Source organism: Eutrema salsugineum, unplaced genomic scaffold, assembly GCF_000478725.1.
Source record: "Eutrema salsugineum unplaced genomic scaffold, Eutsalg1_0 scaffold_2, whole genome shotgun sequence".
In the NCBI taxonomy this organism is placed as follows: domain Eukaryota; kingdom Viridiplantae; phylum Streptophyta; class Magnoliopsida; order Brassicales; family Brassicaceae; genus Eutrema; species Eutrema salsugineum.
Genome location: NW_006256829.1, coordinates 2,303,723 through 2,318,334, shown reverse-complemented (window position 1 = coordinate 2,318,334; position 14,612 = coordinate 2,303,723). Strand labels below are relative to the sequence as shown.

Genomic DNA, 14,612 nt, shown 5'->3' with positions numbered 1-14,612 from the left:
CGAGTGTCCTGAAGAAATCACGCTCAATGATTTTGGTATCATGAAACTCACAGCGCAGTTTGTGGTGAGGTATGGCATGTCTTTCTGTCGTGATTTGATGATTAGTGTGACTTCGAACCCAAACCCTCAGTTTGATTTTATCAAGACAAGTGATAGCAGTAGGTTCAGTGTTTTCCTTGGGTTTGTTGATGCGTATGCGAGAGTTTTAAGGCCTAACCTAAAGGTCCCCTGGAATCACCTTGCTTGCAACGAGACCGCTCTTGAGGGGTTTTTCAATCTTCTTCAAGGGGAAAAGCAGGAGGAGGATCAAGAGGAGGAGATTATCGATTTGCATGCTTTCTCCTGCGGTCTTGACTTTTTCGCTAGCAAGGGTTCTCGACAGTTGTCACCACCTGGACGCATTTCATCACAAATGCTGTCTGCAGGTCTGCCTGATGATGCTCCAGCTGCTACTGATGATGCAAAACCGCATCTTCATCATCATCCTCTAGTCAAGGAGCCTGATGATATTCTACCACCTCGAGATTATCCACTTGTATATCCTCAAGGGATCACGCGCAAGCAGCTTGGTGTTATTAAGCTCACAGCGCAGTTTGTGGCTCGGTATGGTCAGACTTTCATGCATGGTTTGAGGAAGAGACTGTTGTTGTTCCCGGACCCTCAGTTTGACTTTATCAAGTCAAATGATTGGTTCAGTTTTTTCAATCGGCTTGTTTCTGCGTATGGGAGAGTATTATGGGGGCTTTCCTCTGATTGTAAGGAGAAGACCGTTGTTGAGGGCTTTTTCAATCTTCTTCAGGAGGGAGTGGAGGAGATGCATGCTCTCGTTGGTGGTCTTGACTATTTTGCAAACAGGGAGGATGAAAAGTTTACACCACATGGATACTTTTTAAACCCTGTACCATCACAAATGCCGCCTGGTCTGCATGTGCCACCTCCACTTCCGGTCTCTCAGATTTCTCATGGTCATGGGAGAGTATTAGTGGTTCCCTCTGGCTATACGGAGAAGACCATTGTTGAGACTCTTTCTAATCTTCTTCAAATGGAAAGTCAGGACAAGGGAGTGGAGATGCGCTATTTTGCTAACATGGAGGTTGAAAAGCTTACAACACAAAGGCAGCATATGCCGCCTTCAATGCCTCGAATGTCTCATCCGAGACACAATTTTGAACTTGTTCCAGAAAACCAGTTTCTCTCTCAACATTCGGTAATATTTTCTCCTCTTTTTTTTTTTTCCCCCCTCGTTTGACTTGACTTGTACCTAATTAGCTGTCACACCTTCTTCAGGGCTTGTCTACGGTCACGGCTTCTGGTCCAAACCATCAACGACGGGCAAGTCATTGAGATCACTTGCACATTACAATCTGGGAGCAGGACGTCTTTGTGCGAAGAAAAACGTTTTTCAAAACTCTTATTTATTACGTGTGGCCAAAATCTCTGTACTGACTTAACTTTGTTTTCGATTAGCATCGATCTTTAATATGTGATCCTCATCATCTGCAGTTTGGTTTCTCTTTTATGGAGATGCCCCTTTCTTTGGGTATGGTATTTCCACTTAGTTTTCTTATTTGTAAAATAGAAACTAGAAAGTCCCTTACTTTTATCTAAAGTCCCGAGGATATTTATTTAGGTAAATTATGACGAATAGAATAGGATGATCAAAACCAAAATACTTGATGATGATAAATAATGCCGACGATAATCCCATTGGTTATCATTATCAACTCAATATGTTGTTGTTTGATCCACAATCAGATTCAAGTGAAATAAAACGCCAAAAAAAAAAAAACATACAATCTTGTCTTTATATCAATTTCACTACTGTCTATCCGAACAACCGGATTGGCGATAAAAACAAAAAAAAAAAAACAAAAGCCCAAAATTCAAAATCTACCCCTTTGCTTCTTCTAACTCTCACGTCTTGTCTGTCTCTTTCGTGGTGCAGGCGCCGCTTCTTCCTTCTCCTCTGTCTTCGCCTCGCTCGTCGAGGTCTCAGTTCTGCTTTCCGGTTTCTTCTTTTCGACATTAACCTACAAAATAACACCCCACAAATTTTCGTTACAACCAAACGACGACCACCATCCAATGACACAATTGACACAGCTTTTAACATGTTTTTACCTTTGCACCACCACCAAAGATGAGCTTAAAGAAGAGGGAGACGAAGACGACCACAACGGACACGAGGACACCGATGGTTAAGTTTGGCTGTGTTTCAGCTTTCTCAATGAGTTCCTACAAAAAAGGGAAATTGCAGATTCTCAATGGAAGCTTCTTCTTGATACAATAAATATGTTCTTTACGTCTTGGAAAATTATTGCTTACCATGATCTTTGACTTGTACGCACTTAAGAAAGAAATGTCTGCAACCTTGTACAAGAGGTCGAACACCTTCTTCTGCACCAAAATGCACAAACATATTTAAGTAAAAATGATAACAAGGCTATTTTATATAAATGAGATGTTTTGTAGGGAATATTGATTTACCTGGTAACTCTTGAGACCGTCTGCCTCAGCAGCAGCTTCATCCTCTGCCTTTTGTTTCTCTTTCTCAACATCAAACTTGGGTTTCCATGTGGTTTGTCTGTAGGTCTCTGCGACCTTCTCGTCTTTAGCTATCAAGACGTTGTCAAATAAGATACCGTCTTGCATTGTCCAGATCTCTATCCCAATGGCTGCAATGGGCTCGAAATCCGGTCTATCAAGCTCAAAATAGTCAGGGTTTGGAATGTCTCTGGGTTTCCAGATTCCCTTGTAAGCAGGGTTGTCTATAAGAGGCGAGCTCCATTTGCCCTTGTAAGCAGGGTTCCTCTTCATCGGTCTCTTCCATTCTCCACATCCAGGTGCTGCCTCACACTTGGGGTTGGAAACCTTGGGAGCCTCCCACTCACCATCTTCCTCATCATCCCAATCTTCCGGCTTGCTTGCCTCGGGGTCTTCAACCTCTTCAGGCTCATCATCCAACCATCCTTCGGGTTTCTCAGCTTCCTCATCTTCGATCTCCATTGGTGCATCCTCATCCCAGTCGTCAGGCTTCACAGCGTTGGGATCAGGGATCTTGGCTCTCTCATCCCAGTCTTCTGGCTTCTCGTCCTCTGGATCAGGGATGGTCTTGGAAGGGATCAACGGAGGCTCAAAGTCCTCAGCAGAAAGTAAATTACCCTTCTTCTTCTCCTCTCCATCGACCAAAATCCTCACTTCATTGTCGGGTTTCAAGATTGCAGTGTAGACATGAGAAAGCTTATCAAATGGAACAGAAGGAGGAAACTTGAGATGGTGCTCGACGTACTCGCCGCTCTTGGGGTTCTTGTGCTTCAAGATGAAATGCACCTTGTTGGTAGCACCACACTTGTCAGGTCCAAACATGATGGAGTAAGGAGACTCATTATCAAAGCCTTTAGGTACCCATCCAGCTTCTTGAGGGCGAAGGTACTTGATGTAAGCACCACCACACTCAAGGCCTTCCTGGAAACGAGCCTCGTATTGCAGAACAATAGTTCCTTCCTTGAGGTTAAGAGGCTCATCAAGCTCTTTCACTATCCCGTACTTTCTAGCTTTCTCACTAACGAGAAGCCCGTAATCGTCATGCCCTTGGCTCTTCTCGTGCTTCCACGCACCTGAAGTGTACAAACAAGAAGCAAATCTTTAGACAAGACAAATACCAGATTCACAATTTCCACTTCCAGTAAAAAAGCGAACATTTCTAAATTTGTTCCAAAAGTAAACTACCGAGCATATAAACAATGATTATAACCAAAATCAGAATCATAAAAATCCCGAGATTCAGTGTCCCATCTGACTTCAACTTCCATCACAAAATTTTGATTTGATTCTCTACAACATCGAAAGATTTACCTTGGTATTCAGGTTTCTCCGATACGATCCAGCGACCATCAAATGGCTCGTCGAACGATTCATAGAGGATCTGAACAAAAAACAAACAGAACCAAAGATTAGGTTACTACTATGAATTCAATGAACAGATCTTAAAACAGAAACGTTCCAACGATAGTGACCCTATTTACCGTTTGCTCGTCACAGTAGCAGAGACTCTGAAACGAAACCAAAGCTACAAGAAGCACTGAAACGAATGTAAGAGTCCGTTCTCTCATCCTCGCAATCAAAGATCGAATAGAAAAGAAGAGTAGATCAGATCAGAGATCAGAGATGAGAAATCAGATTTTTCTCCCGCAGCTTCCAGTTTTCTCTACAGATACATATACTCTTCATCCTCTTCGTGTACGTCATTTTGAGAGTCTTCTGCCAATGAATATTACTCGCCACGCGACGTTAGCCTATCATAGGCCGCCACGTCATTTTGAGGGTCCTCTGCCAAAAAATATCACTCGCCACGCGACGATAGCCTATCATAGGCCCCCACGTCATCTATCACCTAGTAGTAATACGTACCTGCAAAGTTCTTACCCACCTGGATCTACGTATTGGGCCTTAAGCCCGTAATAGTATTAATCCAATCTGTTTTCATACTTTATCAAATCCTCGGACTATTTTAGGTGGTCAGGCAAACTAAACCGGAAAGACTGGTTAAACTACGATTTCGAGTTTGAACTTGGCTAAAAGCCTAAAATACTCCTGTTGAATTACATACTCGAAACAAAATTAAACCAAAAACAAATAAGAAAAATCGAAATTGAACAATAACTACTGATTTCAGAACCAAATTTTGATTAAATATGTACATATATGCTCTAGAGGTAAACCAATAACACATTCAAATTGTTTGGTTACTCTTAGAACAACATTTCACAAAATATATACATGGTGTTATTCAAATTGTGTTGTTACTCTTAAAACATCTCAGAAACACATATACATGATAAAACATTGATCGACCCATCTTAGAACTCTTCACCTCGTCAACGAGTTGTTTTATTGAATACAAAGAAAGAAAAAAACATGGGAGTTACAGAAACATAAACCGGGTCCCTTTAATTAAAAAGCTCAATGACCCGTAGCTGCCGACAATTTAGGATCAACACCAACATCCTTAAGCGTCACTGCACGAGGTTTATGAGCGAACTCGTCTTTCCTGATTGGGTCGGGAATAACATCGTGCTTGTCAAACTCTTGAACGTGAGCTACTTTCCTGAACCACGACCTGTTGGCTAACCGTTCCGCTTCGTTAAGGACCCTGTCGGGATCCTCAACCTCGGGAACAGTCTCCCTTGTCTTCTTGTTGACACGTACGCTTGGGTTTTCGTGGAGATGAAGATACGCCGTGTAGAGACCAAACGACACCGACAGTGAAATCATTCCGATGGAGACGTAAACGGGTACAAAGTCACCTTTTGTTGCCGCCGAAGTTGTGGTGGCTGGTCTTTGGCCACCGTACTCTGCCGCCGCTGTAGCGTATGCTTTGGATTTGGGTGTCGTGTAAGTTCTTAACCTTTGCACCATACTTTTCAAGTGACCCTTAACCATATAATGACAAAACAGAAAAAAGTCAAAACACACACCATGAGGACCCACGAACCACAATGAAACGACGACGTATTTCATCCTATATGCGGTTGGATTAACCGGTTTCATTTCACAGTGGTACTACAACCTAATTCCAACTTTAAATGCTAGACTTTGGTAAATCCGTTAAAAACACTATCAAAATGATCAAAAACTATTAGGGTGCTTACTGTTGATCGAACCGCCATGGCTTGTTCTTGAAGAGAGGATTTAAGAGCAAATTAAACGATCGAAATTAGCTGAAAATAAGAGCAAGATACGTCTTTGGGCTAGCTCTAGATTCCTACTTATTGTGTTGGATAATTAATAATATTTGGGAGTGTTTAGGTTGTCTGATATAAAGGAAAATGGAGACACCTGGAGTTGAGAAGAGAGATGTAGAAGGTTATAAGAACACGTGTAAGCATTCAGGAACATGCAGTCTAATTCGTGGAAGTGTCTTGAAGATCCACGTCACATCAGATTCCTTATAATTAGGATTTCACTCCATAATTTTCCTCTTCATTGGTCTTGGTTCTGCCAGATTAAATAAAAAAGGACATGGAGATTTAATTAAATTATTAATCAGAAGGTTAATCATGAATTGCTTTACTAGATCTACGGATAAGACCATGTTTACGTATGATCATACCAGTGACACGCGTACTCCATCGACAATACTGCTAGTAGTAAAGACTCTTCTATAATAAATATGTTCGTCTTTTTTTTTTGGATTTAAAACAAATTCAACTTTACGAGGGCTAATGATTCTTTGTGCTTTTAGGTTATTCAGTTAGTATATAGTGTTCTAATTCTATTAACGTATGTTTTAGTCGAGAGCTTGAAATAAATTTGATGATTAGTATGAGTATTAAGTCGACCAAAATATTCCATTCTTAGATTTTTCCTAAAAAAACTCAGAAGTTGTGTATATTTATGAAAATAATGGAAGCATAAATACATTTTATAGTGTTCTTCTCTATTTGATTAGTACATTGCAGTTGTAATCAATATGTTAAAGAATTGTAGAAGAAACGTGTGACTTTTGCGATAAGACGTAACTAAAGTGGTACAAAACTTTCTCAATAAGGAATTAAAGCTAAATTTACATTGATTTATATATGATAAATTGATACGAGTTGAATTAGTGCTTGGTGCTTACTAGCTCCCACTTTAGTGGGACTAGTGCTTATTCGACGCGATTATTGTCCTTTTGGTATTTTTGTTATAGAATAAACCGTTGTAAAGAGCTATACAATTCTATATAAAGAAAGGTCTACAAATTAATTAAATGTATACGATATATATAACCATATTCACATTCATTCCCTATACTTTTCGTTTCTTTCTCAACGATGAATTTTCTTTCCCCTTGTCTCGTGATTTTTTACTTAATACATAAAGCTTGACAGCTAGTGATGTTACTTTTATTAGATAAAAATCAGAAAATTCGTTGCCGACAAAAGAAAAAAAAACGACAAATTTAGCTTATTAGAAGATCACACACAAACAAAACTAATGCTCAAAGAAGCGTGGACAAACTCCTCACTTAATTGTGCACCAAAAATAGTGGAAATTTTTGACTTCACGAATTAGTCAGAACCCATTGCTACTTTATATAGTGAATCAGTGATATCTATGTATATTGTAGATTAGGGTTCGAGTAAATTTACTACGATAATACCTTTTAACAAACTCACTGTCAGTTGGATGACAGGATGAGCCGATGAGCAAAGTGGTCCTCGTATGACCACTAAACTGGATCACCTGCTTAGAAAATAAGTATTTTACGAAAAGTATGGTTTGTTTATTTGTAGATATCTATATAATGTGTTTTTCTTAGTGGAGATGACGATATAATAAATATAACTCGCTTGTGTTTATAATTGTTATAGAGAAATTAACACAAAAGTAAGAAGAAGAAGACAACAATTTCTTCGCATTTCATAAATTTCATAATCACCTAGCTAGCATCTAACCATTAATTTGTATTGAAAATTACTAGTATTTATTTGGGAAAGGGGATGCAAAGCAATCGCACTAGGACGCACATGTGGTCCTCTATTTCTTTGTATTACTATTTCGGGTTGCTTACTATAATCATTCATAGATTATCTTTACGATATGCAAGGATAAGATTATCATATAAGTATATATTTTTCCCCACAAACCTACTAATTTATAGTCATGCAGGCATATGTATTGCATTGCCGTACTAGATTTAATGACTGTATATAATTTTGGGGGTAGATCTATGTTTTTAAGTTCTTTCAGAATAATACCAATCAAATGTTTTTTTCTTTGCACAATACCTGGTTATTGTCCGTAATATAAAATATTAATAAATAAGTATATAGCTATATATATATATATGCCATTTAATGTAGTTAAATGAAAAAACTTTGTGAAAAAACAAGAAAAAATAGTAACGAAAGACAGCAACAAGGAATAGTTAAGGCTGCGATCTTTAGATAATACATTAGTATATAATTCCGACAAGTGGAAGATAAACAAAAACTATAAATTAATTTCTTCTATCTACAATACTTATTGTCATATATTTTTCATTATTTGTTCTCATAATCATATAGTTTTTCCGAATATATATTTCGCCACTACCTTCAACACCAAGGCTTATATATATCGTAGATTTTGCACTATCCATTAAATGAATAATACTAAAACTTTGTTGCTATTTCATAAAAAAATGTTGGATCATGGTTTCTTTTAGCAGTTTCAGTTATTTAAAGATTAATAATAATAATGAAATTGCCAAATCTTTCATAATTGAATTTAGTTTTCTCCATCTAATAATTCTGTAAATCATGCAAAAATAAGAAAAAATAAAACAAATTATGTGATTCTGGCACTCTGTAATACTGCCGACCGAAACTTATACTAATTAAGTTTTATGTTAACTGATTTTCCTCTAAAATTGTTTAGAAAAAACTTTGATTTACATAGAAATTTTAGATAAATTAATTAATGATGATCTACTATAAAGCCAAAGCTACCAGTTGACTAACTTGTGTAATTGTTATCTGAGTAATTTGTTTTTTTTTAAAAACACCATGCAAGGCATCATGATGTATTTTCTAAGAAATTAGACTTTGAAAGCGTTGAACTTAAAAAACATAATCAAACCATTTCAACCAAAAAAACTAGTAAAAAAAAAAAAAAAACTAGTTGTTTCGAACCGTTTTTTACTTGTTACTGATAAATCAGTTATAAATATTGGGTTAAATATGACTGTCTCGCTTTAATATCTTATACCATGCAATAATGCACATTGGATTTCTTTTAAAAGTAAACCATGCACATTATTGAAGTGTTCATTAAATTTTTACTGGAGTTAGGTATAACTTTTAAAAAGATTCCATGGGTTGAAATAAAACTAATTATTGATTATTGTTTATTGTTTGGATATGGGATCAAATGAAGCATTATAAATGGAGTGACAATGGACGCAGAAGAATAAAAGGAACACCAACGTTTTATCTCTCTTTGTCAATAATCTAAAGAAGAGCAAAAGATATGGAGGAAGAAACGGAAAAAGAAGATGGCGTAAAAAGCCTTTCGAGCTACGGTTAACGGGAGTTAACTCGGTTCCGTTATCTTTCTCTGTTCTGGTTAACAGGGGAGAGACACAAACGGCAAGTCATCAGAGGCAAAGGGAAGGCTACGCCTTTCTTCTTTTCGTAAATTTGGTTTTCTGTCTTTTTCTTCTTCCGGTGCTTCTCCGGTGAACTCTCCGGTGATGTGTTGATTCTCTGACGATAAGTATTCCGTTTGCTTGTAATAGCTTTACAATCTTGTCTTTTTCTTTTTGAGAAAATCTTTACAATCTTGCTGTTTCTTTAAAAACTATCTTTATCCAAGTTGCCATTCACAAGTTTTTTTCCTGTTAATTCTACATTGATATGAATAGAAGTATAACGATGAGGAAAATAAAAACTACACTAAATAATTGAAAATTTTTTGAAATATAACAATATTTTATCTACTGTTACTGACTTACTTCTATCCTAAAAAATAGAATTAAAATACTTCAGTAAATTTTAAAGCACTGAATTTGAAAATAGATCATGTTAAAGTTAAAATAACATTCAAAATAAACAAATGCTTAGGTATAACATCGTTATCAATATCATGGAGTATACTAAAAAATATATGTTGAGATCGAAGTGTAAAAGATCATAAAAAAACCGGTTAGTTGAGAAACATAAATCAACGGTAAGAAGAAGAGACGTATAGTTTGTATGTCTACGAAAAAAAATATATAAACCAACATTAAAATTTACTCTTTTACAAATTCTAATGAAAAATCAAGAGCCCTGCCTCTTGGGAACAAAAAAGAATGACTGACCCCGAGAAAATTTGTATCGGCTAATCAAGAGCCATATTTTTCTTCATAGCTTCATAAACTATGTATGTAATGCTTGCGGCTGGAACTACTTTGAGAAGATTGGGTAGGAGTCCTCTGTAGAAACCTCTCAGACCTTCGCCTTTCATCGTTTTCATAAACTCTTGCTTCATCGTAGTCTCTGAACTATCCGCTTGCATTCTGATAGGAGAAGGATCAAACTTGTTAAAACAGTCACAGACAAGAATGGAAACACATTAGATTGCAACCTTCTGAGTTTTTTGTTTTTACCTTGTTCTTACAACCTGTAACGGGTAAACACATGATGCTCCAAGAGCTCCTGACGTCATTCCACAGCTGAGCTGTATCAGAGGACCCGGTTCTGCAGAATTTGAAGCTGTTTCAGTATATCTCAGAAAACAATCATATGCAAAGAACAATAAGGAGCTAAGACTTTGATGCTCTAACCGGTGTCATGAAGGATATATGTTCTGGACAAGTCTTTTAGCGTTTCATAAGCAGCTAGGTCGATTCCTGCATATGGGATAATCCCAAGAAGAGAAGGAAAGAGACCCTTGTAGAACGCCCGAGGTCCCTCTTGAACCCAAATATCCTTTGTGAGCTTCCACAACTTCGGTGCCTTTCCACCTTCACTTACACAAGTCTGTAACCGAGTTTTGACGAGATCCATAGGGTAAATAGCGGTCTGAGCCACTGCACCAGCCATTCCACCAGCCAGAAGCCTCGCGCTTGTACCAATATCACCTTCCTCTCCCCCAATGATGGGTTTGAGCATTTCGTAAGCACAAAACTTAATGGCGCTTTCAGGAGCAACCTTCATGACATTTAAACCATTACCTCTGAAGAAACCCATCACCTTATCTTCTCTCCATATCTTCTTAATGGTTGGGAGGACGCCTGCGTGTGCCCTTTGAACTTGCAAAACAACTTTCAGGCGATCTAGAGGTGCGGTAGCAGTCCTAGAAACAGCTCCGGCTAGTCCTCCTGCGAGAAGTAATCTGCTTCTTTTGACATGTTTGCTTATACCATCTGGTATAACAGCTTGCTCCCCGATGTCTATCAAGCACACCCTTTCCCAGTGGTGATATATGTTTTCAATGGTGGCTTCGTGAGGGTATAACAAAAGAAAATCCCTCCACTCTTCGAATGTTATAGTTCCGTTGTTGTCCTTATCAACATGCTCCACAAAACGAGCGAGTTCCTCATCATCGATTTCAATTCCTACAAGAACACCACTGTGGGGCTTATATAGGTTGGAGATAGTCAACAATCAAAACATAGAAAGCTTCAGCAAAAGATTACAACAAGACCGATTAACCAAGAACAAGCTGTAAACAATCAAAATCCACAAACCCCATAAAGGTCCGAAATTTACATCAGATGGATCAATGAAAACTAATTAGATTGTTGTTCATTGTTTGTAATAGTAACAGTAGAAATGGAATCACATACCGGCGTCAACAAGAGCCTCCCATAGCTCCTCAGGCAAAATGCAGCCATTGTGAGCGACATCAATGGCCTGGAAAATCCTGTAAAGCTCAAGCTCCTTAGCGTCAATGTAGCGACGAAACTCGTGGTAATCCACGCGTCCATCTCGATTGGCGTCGCAGACTCTAAACAAATCCCTAGCGTACTTGTACTCGGGAGGAATCTGAAGCGAAGCCAGACCCTTCTCGATCTGAGCGTAGTCTAAGAACCCTAGGTTCGAATTGTCGAAGAAGTCGAACAAACTGCGAATCCGAATCTCCCTCTCATCGTTGGTCTCTCGTAACGCCAACAGAACATGCTCCATCGTGACCGATACAGGTTTCTTCATCGGGTTGCGGTATTTGGGCTTCGATTTCGCCGACTCCATTGCTGATTCGCGATCAATCGAGATTGCCCAGATGAAAAAAAAAACAAAAATTAGAATGTTTCACCGGGAACTTTGAATGATTCTACGAATCGTTCATCGTCTCGCGTATTTATACAGGAGAGATGACCCTGAGACTTCAAAAGAGTGAAATTTCTGGTCCTGGGTTTTGAGGAAGACGACCTCAACAACACCGAAAGAGTCCTCCCGTACAAGACGAAACACAAATCCCCAAAATTCAAACCCAATAAAAATATTCAAACTTTGGAAAACAACTACACTTCGAATGGAGTCGGTGTGTGTGTGAGTTACGCTCAGGGCTCTGGCTTTAAACGACGGCCGGTGAAGGAAAATCCGGCGTCATCTGTCAACCGCAAGTGACGATAGCATATCCCCCAATCTCTCTATCTTCCCTCCCTCGCCTCTGCCTTTTCTATTTTGCGACAGGTTTTCCACGTGCATTTCCACACGGCACGTGCGAATCAGTCAAATTGAGACCGTGCGTATCCGGTTTGAACGAAAACCGAAATGGTCAACTGTGTTTGACCGTAAATTTGATTTTGATACAACAAGAGGGTAGCGATCTTCGCGCCGGTTTTGTCTCCGGTTTGGAAATTGGAGAACAAGACTGCTAGCGCAATAAGTTGATTTTAATTTTAGTTCGATCAATAATCAACAACCGACCTTAGCTCAGTTGGTAGAGCGGAAGACTGTAGTCTGTGACAGCAAATCTTTAGGTCGCTGGTTCGATTCCGGCAGGTCGGATTTTTTGCTTTTTATTTTTGTGTCATTAAAGTGGACTCAAAAGATATTTTATGTATTATGTTCTCCGCTTTTCTTCTACGAAAAAAAAAGACCTCTCATTAACAGCTCATGAGATTCTCTTTCTTCCTTCATTTTTCTAACAGATATGTTCTTCGTTCCCATAAAACATGTTTCCCATGAATCTATGATTATACATATTTTCTTTCAACATGAGGTGCATGCTTTCACCGACAATCCTCACCGTGAACACAAAAAAGTGAAAAACAGAGTAATGATTTGTTCTTCTTAAAATTTGAAAAGGTGAGGTTTAGAAGAAAAAAACTTAAACCGTGTGATTTACACAGCGATTTGGGTTAATCTAAAATGGGCTAGACTATTTGGGAAGTTGAAGTGGGCTGCTTATATAACAATTAATGAGTGAGTCGGTGAAATTCAAACATCTGCGGTCGAAGGAAATAGGCAAAAACACATATACCTCTTTTTATTTTATTTTATTTTGTATATATATATAAGTATGTTTGCATGCATACATATATGTATTTGGGCCGATAAGTTTGAAAATGGTGGAAAAGGAAGTGGTTGAGATATGTGAGAGCTTAGACGGCCGCAAAGGTTGAAAGGGCGGTGCAGAGGCCGGCGTGCGTGCGGCCATTCCCATTTCCGTTAACGTCAACTGTACATTTTAATTTATTGACTTTCTCTTATATTCTGTTTGTCGGGATGATCATTGTATCCGTGTTTAATAATTTGAATTGTTTTGTAAGCAACGCTCGGTATCTGAACCTCATATCAAATAATCTGAGCATTAACACGTTTGATTGAATGTTTATCATTTGCCATGTGTTCTTTGTATTTTTATATGAAAGACGAGCTAGGTGACCTTTGTAATTGTTGTACTCGTAAATTGTATTTTTAAGAAATATTTACAAAAATGCTCAGGGTATCGCAATTTTGATCCAAAACTATTTATTGCAAAAATGCTCAGGCTACCTAATTAGTTAATTGCTTACCTTTAACAAATTTTATTAGGCTAATAGGTTTTCCACAGACGAATATTTTTAAAAATATAAAGTATATCTCAGACACCGGCTATATCGTTTATGTCTTAGAAAACCCTCACTACATTTTACCAAAAAAAAAAATCCTCACAACAAACATATTCAGTTATATCAACGATTTACTTCCCATGGGATAAACATTTTTAACCATCCGACGAAAGAACAAATAACTTTTTTTGTTTGTCGCATATACATGTGAAATTGAAATTGGCTAGTCAGCGACAACCACCTTACTATATATATACAAACTACAATTCGGCTTGACAAAAAAAAAAAAAAAAAAAAAAAAAGACTCGGCTTCGCTTTCGTAATGGCGGTGTCTTCACGCGCTACATTCGCGCGTGGGGAATATTTTATTGTATAGAATAATAATGCTTTTTGAAGTTCCACGAATGTCTTGAAGTACAGATTGTTGTCGGCGGCCGAGGCACAAACAGTTTAGGCCTTTACGGTAGTATGTAAATAACTAAGAAACACGAAATAAATCAAAAGAATGGTTCAACAAAATAATTATAGACAAAAGAAAGAGGAGATGACGCGTTGGTCGGAAAGTATTTTTAATAAAAACGGAATTCATTATCATCATTTCAAGTGATATGATGATAAGAAAAACGAGTTTCAAGTTTCAAAACGAAATGATTTTTTCATTTATGAAACAATATGTACATTGAATCTGTAATTCTAATTGGCATTGCCCTTTCAAATTTTAGTTATTGTCATCATGTGTATAAATATATCTGGACCTGCATACACATTAACTTCCCACATCTCCGTAAATAACGTATATATATATATATATATTTATGTTTGTAACAAAATTGAATTAAATATAAGGAATACTTGAAAATTAAAATCAGTAGAGGGGATATGTAAACATGGGTCAAAAGGAGTCAACCTCTTTGGATTGACAAAAGTCAAGGAGTTGAACAAATGCTTAGGGAATCTGGTTTGGTCATGTTTTCATACTTGTTACTTCAAATCCCATCTTAGTTTTCTCTAAAAAAAAACTAGATTTGCTTGTAAAAGTCTCTTTGTACTGGTTTTAATATTAGTACTATTACTTGACGACAAAAAAATAGAAGTACTATTACTT

General features: G+C 37.7%; 3 protein-coding genes and 1 non-coding gene across 4 annotated transcripts; 1 reads left to right on the top strand and 3 right to left on the bottom strand.

The window, feature by feature from the left end:
• Positions 1 to 1,680: 1,680 nt before the first annotated feature.
• LOC18017765 (calnexin homolog 2) lies at positions 1,681 to 4,241 on the bottom strand. The gene is made up of 6 exons (XM_006399154.2): positions 4,026 to 4,241; positions 3,856 to 3,925; positions 2,488 to 3,617; positions 2,326 to 2,397; positions 2,122 to 2,235; positions 1,681 to 2,030 (listed from the first exon to the last, which is right to left on the bottom strand). The coding sequence occupies exons 1-6, from the start codon at positions 4,110 to 4,112 to the stop codon at positions 1,908 to 1,910; spliced, it is 1,596 nt and encodes a 531-aa protein (XP_006399217.1). The 5' UTR covers positions 4,113 to 4,241; the 3' UTR covers positions 1,681 to 1,907.
• Positions 4,242 to 4,784: 543 nt separating this feature from the next.
• Positions 4,785 to 5,840, bottom strand: LOC18017764. Its single transcript, XM_024156645.1, has 2 exons — positions 5,652 to 5,840; positions 4,785 to 5,433 (listed from the first exon to the last, which is right to left on the bottom strand). Exons 1-2 carry the CDS (start codon positions 5,667 to 5,669, stop codon positions 4,963 to 4,965), a joined length of 489 nt encoding a protein of 162 aa, XP_024012413.1. The 5' UTR covers positions 5,670 to 5,840; the 3' UTR covers positions 4,785 to 4,962.
• A 3,774-nt stretch (positions 5,841 to 9,614) lies between these two features.
• On the bottom strand, positions 9,615 to 12,084 carry LOC18017763 (calcium-binding mitochondrial carrier protein SCaMC-1). Its single transcript, XM_006399151.2, has 4 exons — positions 11,297 to 12,084; positions 10,292 to 11,065; positions 10,115 to 10,205; positions 9,615 to 10,024 (listed from the first exon to the last, which is right to left on the bottom strand). Exons 1-4 carry the CDS (start codon positions 11,697 to 11,699, stop codon positions 9,847 to 9,849), a joined length of 1,446 nt encoding a protein of 481 aa, XP_006399214.1. The 5' UTR covers positions 11,700 to 12,084; the 3' UTR covers positions 9,615 to 9,846.
• A 291-nt stretch (positions 12,085 to 12,375) lies between these two features.
• On the top strand, positions 12,376 to 12,461 carry TRNAY-GUA. Its single transcript is given in 2 exon segments — positions 12,376 to 12,412; positions 12,426 to 12,461. It is a non-coding gene; the product is annotated as a tRNA-Tyr (tRNA).
• Positions 12,462 to 14,612: the final 2,151 nt, after the last annotated feature.